Source organism: Carettochelys insculpta, chromosome 12 (assembly GCF_033958435.1).
Source record: "Carettochelys insculpta isolate YL-2023 chromosome 12, ASM3395843v1, whole genome shotgun sequence".
Taxonomy (NCBI): domain Eukaryota; kingdom Metazoa; phylum Chordata; order Testudines; family Carettochelyidae; genus Carettochelys; species Carettochelys insculpta.
The window spans coordinates 45,190,846-45,212,545 of NC_134148.1; the positions used below are offsets into that span (position 1 = coordinate 45,190,846).

The 21,700-nt window shown below is 42.5% G+C and overlaps 1 protein-coding gene across 3 annotated transcripts; it reads right to left on the reverse strand.

Annotated features, from left to right (window-relative positions):
- Positions 1 to 429: 429 nt before the first annotated feature.
- Positions 430 to 18,022, reverse strand: WDR76 (WD repeat domain 76). 3 transcript variants are annotated; one of them, XM_075007319.1, is made up of 13 exons: positions 17,899 to 18,022; positions 16,863 to 17,276; positions 15,632 to 15,724; positions 13,254 to 13,309; positions 11,369 to 11,495; positions 10,278 to 10,379; positions 10,114 to 10,157; positions 9,884 to 10,037; positions 7,224 to 7,379; positions 5,827 to 6,044; positions 4,614 to 4,766; positions 3,103 to 3,156; positions 430 to 1,245 (listed from the first exon to the last, which is right to left on the reverse strand). In XM_075007319.1, exons 1-13 carry the CDS (start codon positions 17,971 to 17,973, stop codon positions 987 to 989), a joined length of 1,905 nt encoding a protein of 634 aa, XP_074863420.1. In that variant the 5' UTR covers positions 17,974 to 18,022; the 3' UTR covers positions 430 to 986. The 3 variants fall into 3 exon arrangements, with proteins under 3 accessions (XP_074863420.1, XP_074863421.1, XP_074863422.1); XM_075007320.1 differs by lacking the exon at positions 17,899 to 18,022 and adding an exon at positions 17,473 to 17,867 and having other exon boundaries at positions 743 to 1,245; XM_075007321.1 differs by lacking the exon at positions 17,899 to 18,022 and adding an exon at positions 17,468 to 17,867 and having other exon boundaries at positions 743 to 1,245.
- Between the last annotated feature and the right edge of the window lie 3,678 nt (positions 18,023 to 21,700).

Consider the following 21,700-nt stretch of genomic DNA (forward strand, 5'->3'; position numbering starts at 1 on the left):
CATGCTGCCTTATAAACAAACGTTACTGCCATGATGAAACTGACACCACATAAGATGAATCTGGCACATCAAAACAGGCTCACCTGTCACCTTCTGATCCTTCTTCCTGTTCTGCTGGGCATGATGCCAGTCATGGCTAAATTATCACAATTAAGCTCATTACTTACAGCTTATATGCAGTGTGTGAATAGCAAAACACTTACATTTTGAAGCCAACACTAATTAAGTGGGACTGAAAACAGCTCATAGATCTAGCTTCAAGAGTAAAGGCCAACCCAGGCTGGGAATTTAAGGCAGAAAAGGGCACAACATTTTTTGCTTCAGTATATTCTGTACACTGCTGTGGTCATTATGTGGTGGAGTGGTGAGATGAAGCGTTAAAGGGATCTCATTTAGCAGATGCCAGCAGGACTCACTTGTTATTAAGAACAGAAGTGCCTAAACTGACGGTTTCATCCAGGCAAACTTTTTGACCTTTTGGTACAACCTGAAGCTTTCATGTTTCCAGGTGAGTTAGGTATAAGGGTAACCCACCTGCTAAGTGGTGTAAGCATCAGTAAGGGACAGGTTCAGTACCTATGAGCTTCTGGTTTATAGAAAACAGGGATGGCAAGCTTACATTTCAGGAAAGCCACGTCCATGATGCATAACATCTAAAAGCAAGCTATGGCCCATTCTTGAGGTTTATCCATACTGTTAAATGAGACAAGAAAATGGTCTAGTGTTCAGATTACACATCTGTTAAAGGCCATACTTAACAATGGTTTGAAGAAATACAACTTTTTATTATGGATGCAACATTGCCTGCACTTGAATACGCATGACTCACCACAGGTGGTGAGGTACAACTGCTACAGTTTTAATATTTTAACTTCTTCTTAAGAAAATATACAGACTGTTTCCAAAGTAATAATTTAAAGCATTTTAAGGCATATTTTTGTCCTGAGAAACATAACATACTGAACATACTTCATGTAGGAAAATACTCAGCAATCCTTGAAAACATGGAGACGGCCACTGGAGTTACCCCCAACTAAAATATTCTTTGTTGGGTGCACAGCATTGATGGAACAAACAGAGCCAAGGTAATCTTCATTATAAAAAGAGTGCAACTGTTCACCAGTGGCCTGGAAGATTTCTATTTGCCGTGGGCGTGCCATACTGCCAACCACAAAACAGTCTTCCTGTTTAGGGTCCCAGATTGCTCTGAACCTAGTTAACCACCGGCCTGTGTTATTGTTATGTCTATTCAGATAAAAAGAGAGAGAGAGAGAGAATAAAAGAAATCAAACACTGAATTTAGTAATAACAGAGAGGAAGCCGTGCTAGTCTATACACTATCAAAACAAAAAGCAGTCAAGTAGCACTTTAAAGACTAGCAAAATAGTTTGTCTGTCCCACGAAAGCTCACCTAATAAACTATTTTGCTAGTCTTTAAAGTGCTACTTGACTGCTTTTTGTTTGAATTTAGTAAGTGGCATATTCAAATACGGCCATTTCAGCTGCTCATTTAGAACAGCCATTGGCCACACATCTATCCTCATCTTCTAGCCATCATCACATTTATCTAAGTTGGGGAAAGCACTTTTCAGAACCAGGCAACACTGTTCTGGAGAAGTGCATGTTAATGATAAGATGCAGCCCTTTCCTCTCCCCAGGCTTCCCCAAGAACAAAAGGGACTGTAACAGGACAAAAAGGAGGACTAGAGACAAGAGCATAAGACCCAAAGAACGGCCACACAGGATCAGACCAAAGGTCCATCCAGCTCAGTATCTGTCTTCCAACAGTGGCTGCTGCCAGCGCCCCCAAAGGAAATGAACAGAACAGGTAATCCTCAAGTGATCCATGCCATTCATCATTCCCAGCTTCTGGCAAACAGAGGCACTAACCCAGTCCATCCTGACCAATAATGGATCTGTCCCCTTCAGGAGCTTACTAGTTATTTTTTGAAACCGATTATAGTCTTGGTCAAGTCTCACAAGGAGTTCCACAGGTTGACTGTGCGTTAAATTTTTTTTTTTTTTAAAACACTCTTTTGTTTTAAACTTACTACAAGGAAAGTGTAGCAAGTGGTCCTCTGGCATAATAAGCAACTATTCATAAAGCGGCAGTGAAGGTCTGAGATTGTCTTTTGACACAGAAATCTAAGGATGCACCACTAAGCTCAATTTAAAAATGCAAAATTTAAATTTTTCAGGACAGGTCTAATACCAGCCCCCTTCAGTGACTGCAGAGGGGGCAGTGACTGATTTGATGGAGGGAGCCCAACTTTTCTTGTTCACAGAAAGGATTTTTTTTTTAAATTGGAAATATACATCTTGCAGAACTGGAAGGAACCTCAGGAGGTCATCTAGTCCAGTCCCCTGCCCTCTCGGCAGGACCAAGCACCATCCCTGACATCTATTTGCCCCAATCCCTAAATGGCTGCCTCAAGAATTGAATGCACAACCCTGGGTTTAGCAGGATTTGCGAGCTTTAGGCCTGCGCAAAGTGAAGATGAAGGAAAGGCAGTAAGAAAATTATCCCCATTTATGAGCAGTGCTACTTGCTATCAAAATGTGGTGCTTTGATTAATCCTGTTCACCCACTAAAAACATTTTTAGAATTACACAATTAAAAAAAAAAAAAACCAATACCACACCTGAAATATGAAAACACATCTGAAAAATACAGGGTCAAAACAGGCTTTAATACTTCAAGTTACACACAAAAATATTCAAAGCCCCCTCACAAATGCAGAGGATTTAATGTTGGGCTGTATCTAAGCTGTGCCTGGAGCAGGGTGGATGGGCAACCAAAGCTGACTATACACAGCCCTGATTCTGGGTTTAGCTGAAGACCAAAGCCGATTCTTGGTCTCACAGACCAGCATCAGGGCTGCCCTCTCTTATGCAACTGCCTAGGACCCCAATAGCCTTTACAGCAGCTGAAAAATTACCAGGTTTAGGTGAACGCCAGACATGGTCCCTTCTCACAGTACTAGCTATTATAACAGCTCTGTGCTACCTGAAGGCTTCCTCCACCAACCACTTATACTATCCTTACACAACCAAAAGCATCCACAAAAGGCCAGATCCTGAGCACTGCTGTATATAACTTACCTGACAGCAGTGAGAACAGGAATTGCGGATGATAAAGAGCTGGTGTCATAGACTCTGAAATAAAGCAAATCATATTAGCAACATGACCTACCTGTAAAATGCCTACGTACATAGTAATCAGACAATACCACTTCTGGAATGTAACAGGTTCAACGTTTGTGAAACCAGAGAGACAGGGATTAAAGTCCTGATTCCATTAACAGAGGTGTGGCCTAAAGAAAGCTTTTGTATTTTGGAACAGTATTACTTGTGTCACCTTATAACAGGTGGAGGCCAATTTAAACAGCGCAAGAAACAGATTTGCTTCTCCATCTCATCTTCCTCTTCCCTGCTCAGTTGCTCTAAAATGCCAGCAACCCAATACCCCAGCCTGAGTTCTTCCCACTCTATAGAACAGAAGAGTACTGCTATAGAAAGCTCACACAGCCCCCAATACTAATATGCTCTTTTATAATAGGTCTGAAATACCCAAACTTTTACGTTTGTTCTGTTCCAGATGCAAAGTTTTAATGGAATTTTTACTACAGGCCTGGTTCCATATTACCCCACACCTTTTAAGGCTAGTCTTGGAACAGATGGTGTGCGTATGGAGCTGTAAAGAGGTGTTACTGCAATGTAAAAGAATTCACATAGCTGCATTATCTCCTTTTTAGAAAGATTTAATATCCAATATAACCAAATGTAATCTGTGAATTAATGGCAACCATCCACCTTTAAAGACTGTGTTAAGGACCAATACAGTTCAGTTACTGTCTCCTGTGCTGCCACATCACACATGGCTAAAAAGTCCAATTCTCAAGCAACAGTCTCTGCCATGGGTAACACAGTAGTAAAGTACAGGGCCGGAACACGAAGCTGGTGCACTATTACAACCTGAGGCCTGCTGTGTGTTCCTCTTTGCTCTCTTCCCTGTCCTCTCCTCTACCTCTCTCAGGGTCTGATTAATGCAAACATTCTTGATAGATTTAAAAAAAAAAAAACACCCCCACACACCGTTTTATGTAGGGCCTGATTTTTCAGCCTAGGCTTAACCAGGCCTCCCACTTTGTGCCTAGTGTTCTATGATGTAATTTAGGTTAAACATTTAAGTGAGCCAATTGGTGGACACAATCAGAGACTGAGATGGCAACATTATTTAATGATCACAAACTGACTGAGTAGTGAGACTCAAAAAAACAGTCCACACTATGAACTCAGTCCTAAATTAAATTATATCATGTGCTTTATCCAACTCTAAGCAACATATAAACCACCAACTCTTCTGAGACTTTCAGCAGCAACACTGAAGAAATTCAGGCTCTTGGCATTTTTAATTGCTATCCACGGACTCATTAAACAGGTGTCGCAGTTGTAGATTTGAAAGAGAAGTGAGGGCAAAATGTAAGCAAAAAATGTTAAAAATATTACAAGAAATTCTACTTAATGTCAAGAAAAATCTACTAAGAACAAATATTAGACAGTACATTGTATTTCTGTATTAACGTGTATCATCTCCCTTAGCATCCCCTTACCTCAACTTATCATCAGCACACGTTGTCACCACTCTGTTCCCAGTAACAGGTGAGAAATATGCAGAAGCAACACTCCTTGTGTGTCCACTAAGGGAGCTTATGGCCTTGTTTCCATTAGGCTTCAAGTATCGGGTATCAAAAATGCCAACATTCCTGCAGGAGACACACAAACACAGACACAAACACACACACAGCCATTTTATATCAATTACAGAACATGAAGTAGATGTAACTACTTATATAACTACTACTGTGTGAACTAGCTGCATCATCTCTAAAGTTTAAATTTTCACCTTCCGCTTCACATGGAAGTGGGTGAAGAGAATGCACTAGCTCCACCTTAAAAATACAGCAACAATTGTCTTTTAACAGCTAGAGTTTATAGCACATCCTGCCCTAAAACCACTCACAGGGCAAACAGTAATTACATATGCTGTCCCAAGTCATTGCTGCAAGCCTTTATTTTCCCAAGGATTTCTAAAAAAAAGATGCTACTCGATATTTTAGAAGAGACACCATCTACGGGAACAGGTGTTCTAGAACATTTGACACCCTTCCTCCCATCACCTAGGCTGTGCCTACACTAGCCAAAAACTTCAAAATTGCCATGCAAAGGGCCATTTCGACTGAAGTGCTGAAATACATATTCAGTGCCTCATTAGCATGCGGGCGCCTGTGGCGCTTCGATATTGCCGTGGCTCGTCCAGACGGCGCTCCTTTTCGAAGGGACTCTGGCTACTTCAAAGTCCCCTTATTCCTATGAGCAGATAGGAATAACAAGACTTTGAAGAAGCCGGGATCCTTTCGAAAAGGAGCCCTGTCAATTTTGAAGTGCTGCGGCCGCCCGCATGCTAATGAGGCACTGAATATGTATTTCAGCGCTTCATTAGTAAATTTCAAAACAGCCATTTGCATGGCCATTTTGAAGTTTTTGGCTAGTGTAGACTTAGCCCTAAGGTCCTTTTATTACTCTCAACACAAAAATCTTAGAAAAAAGGAAAGTTATATCAGATTTTAAATTTCTTTTTAGAATGTCTTCCTACTTTTCAGAAAAACCTTAAATATATATAACTTCCTTATCACTAATGTTAGTGGCTGATCTCGCTCCCCAAACTACTGCCATTAACAGCTCACTCCCAATATCTTCCTGTGACTCTACTGCACAGACCTCTTAAAATACACAAGTTGTTGTAATACATTTAGAAGTACATACACTGCACCAGCAGCAATGACATATTGTCTGTTTACTGGATGAACATGAACCGTCCTTATTGTCTTTGAATTAATGTTTGCCGTAAGTTCTGAAGAAGTTCCTGCTGTCCGTCTGTCCACAATAGCTATGTCACCATCCCACTGTCCTACCACCAAAGTGGAGGCACTGTCTGCCAAGAAGTCAAAGGAAGAAAAGCTCCTATCTTCACTTCTGTACACCTAAGAATGGAATGGGGTTTATGTAAGGTAATTGGTTAAAAATAAAATCAGACTAATCAATTATTTCCATATTGATACTGCACAGCAATTGAAATGTACAGTAGAATGCAATCTGCTTTGACTGTACACTACGTGCTTTCACACAATCATGCTAGCTAGTAACACCAGCTAAAAACAGCAACAGTTATTTATTCATTTAAATAGCTTTTTCATGGGACCAAATGGAATAGAGAAAGCCTCTCTTTATAGGGTTATTTTGGACAATACACTGAACACAAAGAAAAGTGTGGTAAATACAACATATGTTGATGCCGGTGTTTATCAAGTCCAACATAAGGTCTTTCACCACACTATTTCCACAAGAAAAAAAAAAAAAAAAAAGTCACCAAGCAAATCTCACCTGGGTGCTGAAGTGGATAGTACTGGCTCTGTCCCCACTCCTAACCAAAAGAAGCCCCTTGTCAGGACCACCAAGAATTAGGCTCCATGGAATTTAGGAAAACAGATTGAGGAGGAGCCTTTCCCAAAGCCAATCTCCCATCACAGTGGCAATTATCCACAGGTACTGGTAATGGTATTCTAAGCAACATTGATTTAAAATGTCACTTAGGCTACATTTTAGTCATGAGTGTTTTTAGTAAAAGTCCTGAACTGGTCACAAACAAGAAACAAAAAGTTACAGCTTATGACCTGTCCGTGAGTTGTACTACATATACCTAATGAACACTTGGGCCAGATGGCTACGGATGCTCTGAGGAGCAATCTGGAAGTGCCATGGATGCTGGGGGGTTGTACCAGGATCCCTGCTGCCACTGGTAATGTAGGAGGACATGGGCAGTGTCGCAAGGTCTGGTATCCCTGCCCCAGGGAAGGGGCTGGGCTTGCAAGCTCCCTACCTGTCTCTGCATAGCTCACCAAAAGCAGCCAGCATATCCCTGCAGCTCCAGGGAGTTCCCGATGCTGCCCTAGTCACAAACTCTGGTTCTGCAGATCCATTGGCTGGGAATCACAGCTGGGAATCAAAGCCCAGCAGCTGCCTGACCTGCTTGGGTAGCCCCAAAACCAGCCAAAGAAATGACTGAGGCCACAGAATCTGTGACAGACACAAAGCCCAAAGGAGAACCTGGCCATTAGAGAGCGAGAGAGACTTGTGCATAATGGTAGTGCATAAACATTTACCTCTTCAAAGATAGCTCTGGTAACATCCCCACATCGCACTGTTCCATCATAACTCAGGGACAGCAGATGAGCAGGATTAAGTGGAGAAAAATACATGCAGCTTACTGGTTGACTATGCGGTATAAAAACATACACTCCATCTTCAGATTTAGAGTTCTGAAAATAAAGATATTTAACAAACACAATTTTATACCATTTTAAATAGTCATTTGTCTCAATCCTGTATCACAACTAATATTGATTTGCCTTCCCCCAATCTTTTCTGAATGATTGCATATACCAACAAATCCATTTACTAGGTAACTAACAGAGTAAGATTGTTTCCAGCAGTCCAAATTGCAAATGTACCTCTATTTGAGATTCTGAAGCAAATCTTTGGAGTTCTTGTTGAGGCTAAACTGCCATTGCTGTCAAGGAGTTGTGCCTGAGGGCACAGTATATGATTTTGCTCACAATTTGCAGTTCAACATACTACTGACAGGTTCATGCTTCCTTCCCCTCATCATTTCCATCTCCATATAACTGGCTTAGTTACATGTGCTACAGACATTTACTGTCCATTCTGTAATTACCATACCTCCTAGAGAGGAGGAGCTGCAAATTCTGCTGTAACTTAAGCGCTACTTGATTGGATTGTTTCTATTGCTACAATTGATTCACATTCAATCTGGGGTTAGAAACAAAGAACTAACTTTGCCACATCTTTATCTCCTAATAATGCTAGTACACTGCAGAATGCCATCAACATTTAAAATAAAGTCAAATGCTTCTTTTATGGCTCTCGTACCATTTTCATTCTATGGATGTTACTCTTTGCCCCCAAAATGGGCTACCTTCAGTAACCCTAGACTGAATTTAGAGAAAGTCAAGACAACTACTACATCTTGATTCTGTTGTGCATGAGCCTTTCTGAAGAGGTTAAGATATCATTTGCTTATCCTTTATCACCAGATATTTGGTATAAGATGGTGAGTAGGTCGCACTATCCATGCACATTAGGATAATTCTATAGGTTTAATATACACATAGGTACATGTAACATAGTAATTTCTGCCTTATTCCATGGCAGAAGTGAAATTTCAGTCTTATGGCAAAAGCAATTATCTCTTGTTCCACTGGAAGAGGCCTCAAGAGGTCATCTAGTCTATTCTCCCAAGCTAAGCAGAAGTAAATTTCCCTACATCATCTCTGGTAAGTCTTTGTCTAATCTGTTCTTTAAAACCTCCAAGAATGGAGATTCTACAACCTCCTTAGGTAATCTGTTCCAGTGCTTAACTATATTTACACTGTACTTAGAAAGTTTTGCCCTAACATCCAAACTAAATCCACCTTACTGCAAACTAAACTTGCTCTATCTTTGATGGATACTGACTATTAATGTCACAAAAATCCACATACAAAGCAAAATTACACTAGGTCATTTTAGAAGGTTTTACAATTTATTCCTAAATTTTTGTATGTGTTGCTCCAGGGCCCCTATTATTTGTGGCTGTTGCAGCAATTTCAAGAGGCACCAATGAAGACTGTAACCACCCTGTGCACGGTGCTGCACAACAATATATACAGATATAACCTCTTCTCTTAGAATTTTAAGACATACTACAACAATTCTAAGAAACAATATAGGAAAAAAAACAGTATAATTAAAACAGTTACTTAAGAGATCAGTGATCTTATGAGTCCTCCATTACTTTAGTACCTGATCATTTCCTAACCTTTAGTATGTTTATCTTCGTAACACCCTTCAGATTCAGTAGTACTTTTATTCCCATTTTCTATGTGGGTATCTGAGCACAGAGACCAAAGGGTAAAGTCCTGTCCTCTCTGAAGTTAAAAGGGGCTTTGCTGACTTCAGGAGGTAGGATTTCACCATACTTGCACTGCCCAAGCTCACAGAGGGTGTCTCTATGGCAAAGTTTTGACATGGAGCTGGGACCCCTGGCACTAAAACCACTGGATCATGCTTCCCCTCATCACGTAGTAAAAATAGTTGGCATAACATGATGGCTCTAAATTGTGAGTATTTTTAAACCTATACATAGCTAGTATTCAGTTATCTTTTGAGTGTTTTAATCTAGTGAACATTAACTGATTGCTTGGAGGCAGCACGGCAGAAATGGGTCTTGAAGAGGGTTCAGACATGAAGGACAGTAGCTTTACACACTAAATCAGGGAAGATGGAGTCATAGGTAAGGGATAGCATGCAAGAAAGAGCAAGCAGAAGAGAGAAATGGGCATTGAACGTGAGCACTGATGGCACACGCATGGGAGGATGATGACACAGTTGAAGATACTTGCAAATAAACCATAAGAGGCAGAACTGTTAAGATTCTTAAAGATAGGAACAACAAACTGAAATGTAGATCACTGGAAAAGCAGGGAGCTACGGTAGACATTCGAAGAGAGAGTGAGCTGACATATTTAGAGCAGTGGGCAAACAACATTATAGAAGCAGCTTCATTTTGTATGAACCTGACACAGCTGACATGGGTGTAGGGGAACCCAGAGTGAAAGAGGCTACAATAACCAAGCCATATGAGGACAGTTACTAAAATCTGACTTCTTCCCCCTCCCCTGACTCCCAACAGTTGAGTCCTAGACACAAACCAACCCTCCTGGTAAACCAATAACCCCAGAGAGATTCCACACAAGCAATTTACCAAATCCCAAAGACCAATCTGTCCAGACTTGTCTCCAGCTGCCACCAACGTTCTGCTTTCCGACGGATGGATAGCCACAGAATATATTCTATTTTTAACAACTTTTGTAACAGCATCTTCCCTCAGGATCATACGACTCAGACTGGCTTTGTATCTAGGCAACATCATTACATTGTTAGATATTTCCCCCCCAGAATTAAAAACTGACAAATAAATTGTTTAGAGATTACCTTTCTATGTTATACGTATGTTTTTCAGTATCAGTAGGTTTTAGCTGCATTGTAAGAAAAATAAAACAAAAAGTGCAAGTTAAATTTGGGCACAAATTTACTTGCATAAAATTATTATGACCTCAGGCTAAATGGTCAAAAAATTAGTGAATTGTGACTGATACCTGACTTAACCTTGTCCATGTATCTAGAAATGAGTCCATTAATTCCTTGCTCATACTCTGATTTGTAGGAACCATTGGAATAGGTCCAGGTGGCAACTGAGGCTATTTAAAAGGCAAAAACAATGTTTAGTACCCTGTGCATCTTTTGCAGCTTCCCAACCAATTCATTCAACTATAAAAATGAATATGCAAAGGGTGCTAATTTAGGAATTATATATGCCATAAGCATAAAGCTGCCTTTCAAGGTATTAAAACGTGAAAAATCAGCATAAAAAGAAATTTGTATCAAAATATCTTATTCCAGAGGGAACGGCAGGAAACAGAAAATACAAAGTGTGCAAACATCTGGCCTCCTATACCCTTTCCTCTCCTCCCAACTCTGAGGATCATGGTCTTCCAACAACTACATTAATGCAGAAATAACAGCTAAACTTCTGCAATGTAGAAAATCTAAATTATCAACCTAGATAGAAATAAAATTGTAGATGGTCCTGTGTAACTCCCACAAATAAGGTAGTACATGAGTCAGGAAAAAATTAAAGGAAAAATGAGGTTTAGGATTAGCTGAAAACACTGAAACAGAACAAGAAAAATCTGAAGTAATGCTGCCACAGCTCTGAGTCTACGAACTACTGAGTGTATATAACATTCTACAGTGTTACGTAGTGGTGAAACAGTATTAGTCCTTCAGCTTAAGCTGCAGGACACAGAATTAACTACTGCACATTTAACGTCTTAACACCAGATTTCCTTTTTAATAGACCTTCTTGGAGCATGCTCTGAGATCATTTTGAACAGAATTTACTTAGCTTCTGCACAACCCTTTGAATCACTTTCACAGGGCCATAATCTCTCATTTTTGCTCTCAAGAAACCCCAGAGAAGTCCATAGGGCTTTTCTCAGAATAACCTACTATTAAAGAATCTGACTCATACTATTCACTGCAACATGAAAAATTTCTCAGGTATCTCCAAATTATTGAATAAAACCTATTTAGCAATTAGGGATAAATATTATGATATTCAAAATCATAAAGATTTATTAAAAATATGCAGCTAAATATGCACTGCTTTTCTCCTTCAGCATCTTACATATTCATCAATTACTGGTTCTGGCTGTGCTGGAATTTCTGGCAATGGAACACCTGATGGATCTACTCTTTGCAAGCGCATAGATCTTCGACGCACTGTCTCATATTCCGTCTTCTTGGGTTTAACTCTAGAGGAATGGAAATAATCAAACAATACGTATTTAAAAAAGTAACGTGTGCCTAGGGTAAAGGAATCCAAAATAGGTTTGGACCTTTATATCTAGAACTCTGACCCAGACTAATACCTAAAATAACTTTGATTCATTCTAGAAATGCATTTCATTTACAGAATCACAGAAATGTAGGCATAGAAGAGACTCGAGGTTGTCTAGTTCAGTGTTTCTTAAACTGTGTTCCATAGAACATTGATGTTCTTTGAACAACTCACAGGTGTGCCACGAACATTTGGAAAAATACACTGTTATTAAAGCAAGATACGATGTTACATCTTCATTGCTATGATACCTGATTAAATTACTTCATTTTATTTTTTGCCATATACATTGCTATTTGGCTTTTTTGATCTGAAATTTATTTTCAAGAACGTTTTCATAAGTGTTCTGCATAAAAAAATATTGTTTGGTGTTCTATGGTCTCAAAAAGTTTAAGAAACAGTGGTCGAGTTCATGCCTCTGTGTGAGTGGAGAAAACTCACAGAAGTCTCACATCACATCTTACTACACCCCATTATGCCTTTAGTCAACATTGTCGAGGAATGTTTACCTTTACTATACTTTTGGTTTTCATTTACATCTACCCTCTCACGGTTCTCCTCTCTCCCCAGTGCCATTTATTTAGTGGCAAACAACCAAGCTACCACAGAGTTAAAGCTGTTTGGTGGTATGTCATCCTCTTGCAGAACAGAGTGAAGAAAACACAAAATTTCTGAAATTAGGAAATTTAAAATGAAGGTTGCCCGTGCAAGCTTAACTCTGATCTCTTTCAGAAATGCCCTAATACACCCTGTTAACACATACATTTTTCCTTTTCTAACCCAACAGTTGTTGAAATACACAAGTTGAATCTGTCTCTCTCCAAGCCTCCATTCCACCCCAATCTGTCTTCCACACTGTATTTTATTTCCTTACTACTCTGTACTGAATCTTGTTTGTCTGCTGTTATTTAATACTTGTGTTTCTATAGTTATTATAATTATACCCAATGTTCCCTTTTACCCTTTTTAAAATTTTCCTCTCTAAAACTCTCTTTCCCTTCATTCAATTATCAGACTGATTTTTAATCTTCTTAGCTATCAGGCTAGATATCAAATTAGATGCCTTCTTGAGGTCCCTTCCCAACATTTCAATTCCTCTATAAGGATAAATTGCTCTTGAAACCTTGCTGAAAAGACAATAGTTACTTTCATGCCATTTTGACCAGCAGGACATTCAAAATACATCTTTTTTCCCTTTAAAATAAAAAAAAAGATGAACTACAGAAATACATTGAGGCGTTGTCTACACTGAGCCCTACTGACAATAGTTTGATGCAAATAAGCAATCTTGAAAAGGTAACAGTTAGCACATCATGATGGCTCTGAACTGATTTTTTCCAGGCATGAGGGGCTGCTGACGAAAGGGTTTTTTGCCAGCAGAACCATGTCTACGCAGTCTGACTGCTCCTGTCAATCTGCAAATTAGTGTCATGAATATGCACATTAGCCAGGTAAACATGCAAATGAGCTACCATTTTGCATCTTCAACACCGCTTATTTGCCTCAAATGATCAGCACTAGGGCTCAGTGTAGACACAGCCTGAATGAAAACTTAACCATTTAAGGCAAATCAGTGGTCTAGATCATGATTTAAATATCTACTGCATACATATGTGAAAAAGTAGAATTTAAAAAAAAAAATTGATGCATCTCTCAGATATGGTTATTTTACCTTTTGATTCCATGAGATTGTCCTTTTGTTGCTATTTTGCGAAGTCTTGCAGCTGACTTTGAAGAAAAATGTAGAAATACAATCAGACGAACAAGTGGTTTTTTGCAATATCTTTGTGCAGTAAAGTAAACAAAGGGAAACTACTGATTACTGAGTAACTAAAAATCAGTTTTCTGTGATTGTTCTCTGTTATCTGATTTGTTCTGTTTGCCAAATTTTCCTGACTTCCAACTGTATAAAACTAAAGGCTATACCTGAAACTCAAACTATGTTGTTTCTCACTTTGGTACTTGCAAGTTGTGTTAAGCACTACCAAAAAATATTACTGAATTTTGTGGCATCTTCTGGCACACATGAACCGAATTCTGTTTCTCTTGGTATTTTATAGCTGAATTTATCTTGCAGTACAAAGCAAAACAAAATCCTAAACAACAAGCACCAGAAAAAGTGATTTTTTTGTTCACACACAAAAAAAATGGGAAACGATTGCCTAAGAAGGAGTGCTGCAGGAACCAGCATAATAATTACTCCAACTACAGTGCAGGGGACTTGGCTAGATGTCTCTTCTAATCCTATGAATATGAAAAGAGACAATTATTTATAAAACCTTTTATAGATTAGGTTTGGAATTTGAGTAGGACTAGAAGAAAATTGGACAGATAAGAGATGTAATAGCAGCAGTTTTACTCACTAAAATTATAGCCATTATGGGACTTGAATGAGCGTACAACGTCGAAGACAAAGAACAAACTGGGAGACAGCTGAGTGCGTGTTCAGTGTTTAATTTCTTTAGACATATGGAACTCTATAGCAGTTTGTATGCACAGGTAGGATTCCAATGTGCTATATGAAAGTGGAGAGGGTATTAAAATCAGCTCCCCTGAGCTCTTCAGAGACAAATGCAGAGATTGTCCCTCCCTCCTCCCCCACCACAGAGCCTGAGTCTTGATGAGCATCAACCCTATTCTCTCAAAGAGGGCTGTGGGCTCTGCACCTGGGAATGAACAGTTCCACTCAGAGGCAGCCAGTATGGACATACCGGGGAGCACTGGCCACATGCCTCTGCCCCACCCTTTCCCATCCCTGCCCCTCCCCCTCCACTCCTCCCTCCGCATGCCCCTCCTGGCAGAAGTGCCCACCTCTTATGGTGAGTGTCAGGCAGTGCCCCCTTCCCTCAGAGCAGTGTGAGCTGAGAGTAGCATGAGCTAGGTAGCACATCCTGCTCTTGGGCTGTGCCACTCTGGGGAAGGGACGAAACTGCCCCACACAAGAAGAGCAGTGGGGACAGTGCATGTGGACCCCTGTGCAGCCTCCACGCATCAACTATGGTTCCACATCCAGCTTTCCTAAGTCTGTTGTGAGAAGCAACAGTAGAGGCTACTCAGAACCGGCTCTGGGTGAGCAAAAGTGGACAGCCAAGAAAGAAGCTTGCTCCTCAATGTGAGAGCGCAGACCTCTGAGGAAGAATGGAACAGTACACAAGAGAGAAAGAGAATCTGGAAAGGAGAGAAAGAGCAGCATCTGTCTATAGATAACATTAAATTTTCACTACCTTAACATGTTGGATTACTTCCTGCAATATGTAGCAGTGTAACACAGTAAACTCCATATCTTCGAGAACAACAAGAAGTCCTGTAGCACCTTATTGACTAACAGATATTTTGGAGCATAAGCTTTCGCGGGTCTTTGCCCATGAAAGCTTATGCTCCAAAATACGTTAGTCTATAAGGTGCCACAGGACTTCTTGTTACTAACACAGCTACCTCTCTGATACTTGTCTTTCTTATCTGGCATTCTATTATACAGAACTCTCAAATAACCAACATTTTAACCATAAGTAAATTTAAATTACGTTTTCCTTAAGTAACGTATAGTGAGAGTAAATACAGCAAACACAGTATTAATTTACAGTGTACAATACACTTCTTTTGTTGGGAAATAAAGTACTCTGCATACATTTTTGTTTGCTTCTTGATATCTAACCTTGTTTTTCTTTAGTGTTATGCATTGCTAGGTGTACCTCTCTATTCTCCCACATATTCGAATAACTGGCAAACTTCCAGTCCCAGGGCTGCTGGATATGAAAGCGTTTTCTGTACATAGCACTTAAGCACTTTATAAATATTAATGAATGAAACCCCACCCTCAAAAATGTAAAGTTCTACCAAAAAGTATGTCCAAAGCGTAAATTAATCACAGGTTTATCATTGCAAAGTCAGTTGCACCATGAAATTTTTATTCCTCTGAAACATCTGGTATACAATGCTGTTAGAGACGTGTTTCATAACTAAATGAACTATAGGTCAGTTTTGGTATGACAACTTCTATTACATATGGAGTGACTATTTCAGAGTGACTTAGGCAGAAATCATACAAACCTCAGGCAGCTTTAAAGAAGCAAAAAATTTTGCATTTTCTATAATGTTCTTTAGTCTTTTTCTTTCATAGACTGACAGCTGTGAAGATCCATCCTGCACCAAACAAATAAAAGCAATTACTCTGTAGGAAAATGTTTAGGATATTACACAGAATGCATGAAAAGACCTGGAATGTTGAAAAGATAAACCACTGTACAAAGTTGCATGGCATTTTAAAAGAACAAAAATAAGAAGATTTTAGGTTCCAAGCTTCTCTTACAATAAATGTTACAGTAACTCAGAAAACCTTTATTAATTCCGCATAGCATCACAAGCCAAGATAGTTTTGTATCAGGAAAGAAGCGTTTTGCACATACGGCTGGTGTACACACTTATGCAGTTCTAAAGATTTGTGCCAAAGTTCTTTATGAATGTTAAAACTATTTAAATAATAATGGTCTTACACTGACAAACAAGAAACAAAAGCATACAAGACAATTTATACAATGAAAAGTATACAAAAATACAGATGTTAAACTATCTTATAATAGCTGCCTGTGCTGTTTACAGAAAAATTCACTGAATCCTTTTCAGACCTACAGTTAGCTCCATTTTTTTAAAAGTGTAGAATTATTCAAATACTCATTTTTCAATTATACTCTTAAGCAAAATACTGCATGTAAATGAAATAAGAAATGTGTTATTTCTTGGTACCTTATAAAATAAATGAAATATGGTACATTGTGAAAATAATTATTACTCAGACTACCATAGCACTTCAGAGCCCTACTCACGGACCAGGAACCCATTATGCTCAGTCCCATACAACTACAGAACAAAAAGGCAGACCCTATGCAAGAAAGGTTGTGATGTAAGTGTAAAAGAAGACAAAAATAGAGGGATAGACAGGCAGCAGAGTACTAGGAAATGAGGAGACAACTCTGGTCAACATGATAAAAAAAATAGAGTAATTTTCTTCTCCTGACAACAGCTCTCTCCAGTCCACCTTGGTGCCGTTCCGAGCATGTGTCTCTGACCACCGGGCAACCCTCAGCACAGCCCAGAGAGCACTGCATGGGGCTCTGGTGGTGATTTAAAGGCCCCAGGGTTTGGCCATTGCCACTGGTGGCTGGAAGCCTAGGGCGCTTTTGACATGCCAGGCCCTGGGACAGTTGCCTCCTTTGCTGCCCCCTCTCCACCTGCCCCAGGCAGTGGGCCTGAAATGGAATATAGCCAACGTTTGGTTTCTTACCAGGTAAGACACATCTGAATTGCTCCCTTCACTGTCTGTGTCCCCACTGGTTTCTGAACTACGACCAACTGCAGCGGAGGCTTTCGGGGGTGACACCACGCGGCCTCTATTCTGAAGTGTCGTCACATTGGGGCTGACTCCTTGTGGACTGGAAGGAGCCTGGCAGGACGTGTCTCTTATTTGCAGGCTTGTGGGATCTTCACAGGCTCTTCTGACTCTTGGTTCTGCTTCTGGAGAGTCTTCGCTCCGAGCAAACTTGTCCAGCAAGCGCGTCTGGGGCAGACGCTTGGCGCGTTTCTTTCCTTCCATCTTCAGCGGGGTGAGAAGAACTTTCGCCTGTTTCTCGAACCCCGCTCTGCCTTCAGCTCCTCCGGGCAGGCAGCTCCGCGGCGGCTGCTCTTGCGGCGTCAGCTCCTACAACACCCAGGGCACCGCGCTAGAACTCAGCCCCTCTCGCCCGCCCCCACCGCGCCGCAGCAGCGAGCGGCGCTGCCCCGTTACAGCCGCTGCGGGCGAGGCACGAGGCTGCCGCCGGGACTGCCTCAGACCGCGCACACGGGGCTCGAAGCTGAAGCTCCCCCCTCACGAGAACGCGCCCTTCGTACCCCACCTGCTGCGCCTCCGTCCCCGCTCAGCCCGCACCGGCCCCTCCTGCCGCGCCGCGCCGCGGACGCGCCTCGCCCTGGGCCTGGGGCGCCGCCACGCAGCGGGCGACGGGCGCGCTACACCGAGCGCTCAGGGAACCCCACGCGGGAGTGCGCCTCTGCGGGGGCGCGCATCTCCCGCGGGTTTCCGCCCGACGCGGGGCGCAGCCGGGAGCCGCTCACGGCCGCTGCGCCGTCGCGTAACCGCAGGGCTGCGGCAGCGGGACCCGGACCGGACCGGACCGGGCACCAGCGCTCTCCTGCTCCCCGCGGCGCCCGGCGCTGCACACGGGCAGCGGAGCCGCTCCCGCCCACACGGAGCGCGCGGCTCCTGCCGGGGAGGGCCCCGCGCCGGGCGGCCCTCGAGGTGCTCTGCGCCCGGCCCGGCCCACCTGCAGCCGCTGCCGGGCGAGCGGCGACAGCGGCTCCTCCACGCCCAGCGTCCCGGCGGCCTTGGCGAGCGGCATGTCCACAGCGCGGGAGAGCGGCCGGGGCGGGGCCTCCCTTTCCCGCTAAGCCAGGAGGGCGGAGCCGGTTACCTCAGAGCCCGGCGGGGGCGCGCACGGCCCGGCCCGGCGCGGGCGGCCCAGGCCGCTTCCCTGGCGGGAGCGCCGCACACTCGCGGACGGACTCACGCGCTCAGCGCTGGCCCCGGGCCGGCGCGATGGCGGGGGATGGGCAGCGCGGAGCCGCCTCGGCCTGACACACCCGCCTGCAGCCCAGCCCAGCCCAGCCCTTACGCCGCCACTCCCCGCCCAGAGCCCCTGCCCTGCACCCCAAGCGCAGCTCCAGCGGGAGCCCCCCAGCCCACCCCACTGTCTCAGGCGGGAGCTCTCAGGCCCGGCCCGGCCCCGCCCCGCCCCGGGAGGGTGCGACCACCCCATGCACAGCAGAAGCCGGGCGGAAGGAGGCAGAGCAAGGGGGTACACGGGCGGGAAGAATGCAAAGGGGGTATAAAGTAGGGGCCCCTCGTCACCTGCCACCACTGGCCTCATCCCTTCCCCCAAGCCCAACGCCTGAGAACCAATCCACTGAAAAGGAGGGAGGGGAATGGAGCGAGTGGGGCTGGGCCAGGGCTGGGCCAAGAGTTTGTTTTCCTGCAAGCAGAAAGGTGGCAGCCTGAGCAACAGCCACAAGGAGGTCTGACAATGTCGGAGCAGGAAGGCCGGTGGCAAGACACTGAACCACGCAGCACCCCTGGGGGGGGAGAAAATGTGGGACTGTGAATCCCACACAATGACTGACATACCTCACTCAATAAAACCAGGCTAGGAGAAAACAAAGGAACATGTTTCTCAATACACAATGTTACCATGACCAGTAATAATTAGAACATGAGGCTACAATCTCCCTAACTCAAAATAATTTGCACAATGTAAACTCCATAAATTATTTTAACTTATTTTGAACTTGGTGCTGTTGAAATGGCACTGCAGTTCAACATAAGTGACTATTTCAAGATTTCTGCTACCCACTCCTGATGAGGGGCAAGGGAAATGGAATACTGAGCTCAAAAGAGCCACTCTATTTTGAGGGCCGTCAGTAGCTGTGGAGTTGCTATTTCGAGATACAAATGTATCCTGAAGAAGCAACTACAGTAGGGTCTAAACATTTGAGAGGGTTCTGTGTTGAGAACCCTCAGAATGTTGACTTTGGCAAATATGGCTCCCACATAAAGCCTGGGTGCCTGTGCTCCTACCTAGGGCCCTGGGGGAAGGGGCAGCTGGGCCACTTGCAAATAATTGAATTCACAAACATTAAGTTAATGAATCTTGAGACTCTACCGTATAAACATAGCCTAATGGTTTAATGAGAGAGGAGAAGAGAAAGAGGTAAAATAAGAGGAGGAAAAGTAATCAGTTGGAATGGCTAATCAGACTAGAATAGCACAGCACCATATGAGTGAAAAGCATAGTACTTAGCTCATTTAAAACTTACCTCAGTAAAATACTAGAAAATGTAGGCATTGAGTAGAGCTCAGGTAAGTCTTTACTATGTCCTCGGAGGATTAAAATCTGTTGCCAAATGAAAACAAAGTAGGTAAACAAATTTCTGCAAAATATTTCCTGACAGAAGTGAGGAAGCCTATTAATTGATAATGTACAACATTCCTTGATCTGTATAATATATCTAGGGGTATATGAACTAGATCTTCTGGCAATGCAGGAAAGTAAATTGTCTTTCCTAGACATGTCAGATTTTGCTAACTTGAGTCTACATTTTGTTGATTTGTCTTCAGAAATCTCACAAGTGTTGGGGGGGAGATTTTTGGAAATCTTAGAGGTGATGGGTACTTGCCATTATACAGGAAACTCCTGGTGTTATGCAAACCTGCAGGTTTTTTCTTGCTTCTGTTTAATGTGCATGTATAACTAGTGAGAATATATTAAGAGTATCATTTGTTGATTATCTCATTGGAGGATCTTGACTAAGGAAATTTCTGTGTGGTCCCAGTGCCTAGGAGAAGTGGACAAGTACATATAACAATCTAGGTAAGGTAGAAATGATGCTAAATGGGGAGGAATAGCTCAGTGGTTTGTGCATTGGCCTACTAAACCCAGGGTTGTGAGCTCAAACCTTGAGAAGGCCACTTAGGGATTGGGGCAAATAGATGTGAAGGATGGTGCTTGGCCCTGCCACAAGGGCAGCAGACTGGACTAGATGACCTCCCCAGGTCCCTTCCAGTTCTAGATGTGTATTATTTTCTATCCCTAATATATGGGAAGAAGCCTATGCTGACAAACAAGAGTACTCACAAAAGGGCTATGCTTAGAAGTCTGGGGGAAAAAAAAAAACTGCCTTCAGCAAAACTTAAAAGCCACCACTCTAGCTTATCAAGAGGAGATTAGGAAGTTACATGTTGACCACAATCAGGTAACTACTTGGGAATTTCTGATAGGGTTTTTTAAAACTAGAAGACAGAACAACAAGGGCCAGGAGCTTGAAGTTAGAATAAGAGGCAGATTTGTAACAGTTAAGGTACTTAGCCATTGGAACAATTTACTAAGGGATGCGTATTCTCCATCACTTCAAATCTTTAAATTACAACTGCCTGTCTAACACATGTTTATAGCTCAGCTAAAGGCTATGGGTGATGCAGGACGTGGTGAAATTCTCTGACTTGTGTTATGCAGGAGGTCTGAGAAGACAGGGTAGTCTTTTCCGGAGTGTAAATGCTTCATGGAGTACATGACTGGAAAGGGGTGAAAGGCCTCAAATCCACACTTGATAAATGCACTACTGTCAATACTGATCAGAGCTCATGAGGACAGAGGGGTAGTTTGAAGTTGTGTAGGAAAGGACAGCATAATACAGGCAAGAGACAAAGAATGAACTCTGTCAGCTGCATAGTGCTGCCTGAGCAGACCACACAGCCTTGCAGCTTTCACAGATGCTCTAGGCAAGGGCTTCAGATGACCCAAGGGGTTAGAACCCAGAGATGAAGGGGAAATATCTGAGACTATCAAACATAAGACAACTGAATTAATATAATACCTACCACTAAGAAATTCATGCTGAGAACTAGATTTTGTATATAAAACAATTCAAGACCACCTAGCTGGCCCTGAGTTACTGACAGATATCTTTACAAGTATGGTCAGTAGTGCTTATAGCTCCAACCATCACTGTTAGTAAGTGTTTTTGAGATACAGTCACATAATTCCATGTGTAGCATCAGAGAGAAGCAGTTCTCAGAGAAAGACTCCTTACAATGATCAATCAGTAAACTTCTGTAACAGTGGTGGATAACCTGCAGCCCATTTCCGATTTAGGTAACCTGTGAGACATTTTGTTTACCTTTGCCCATGTGTGGGGTTGCCAGATTCCACCCACATAGTTTTCTTCCTTCCAGAATCACTACAGTGAGATCCACATAAAGCAAAGGCATGTGAAATAAGGTGTGTGCTGATTGCACGCAACACTGACTTTTGGAGCCGTGCACTCCCTGTGCATCCAATCGAAGCACTGCTACGGGTCAGTCAGCACACCCCACAGATTCTAAGTATGCAAACTCCCCTATCTCAGGAGACCATCTTGGTTATGACAGTCATGTGGACTTCTGAGATGGACAGCCACTCGATACTCTAGGTTGTCCATTGCTGTTCCATAAGCTAGTCTTCTATAAAATCAAAATTAGAATGTTCTTTTCATAAGAAGATTATTTAGAAACAGGGAGGAATTAAAAGTTCCACA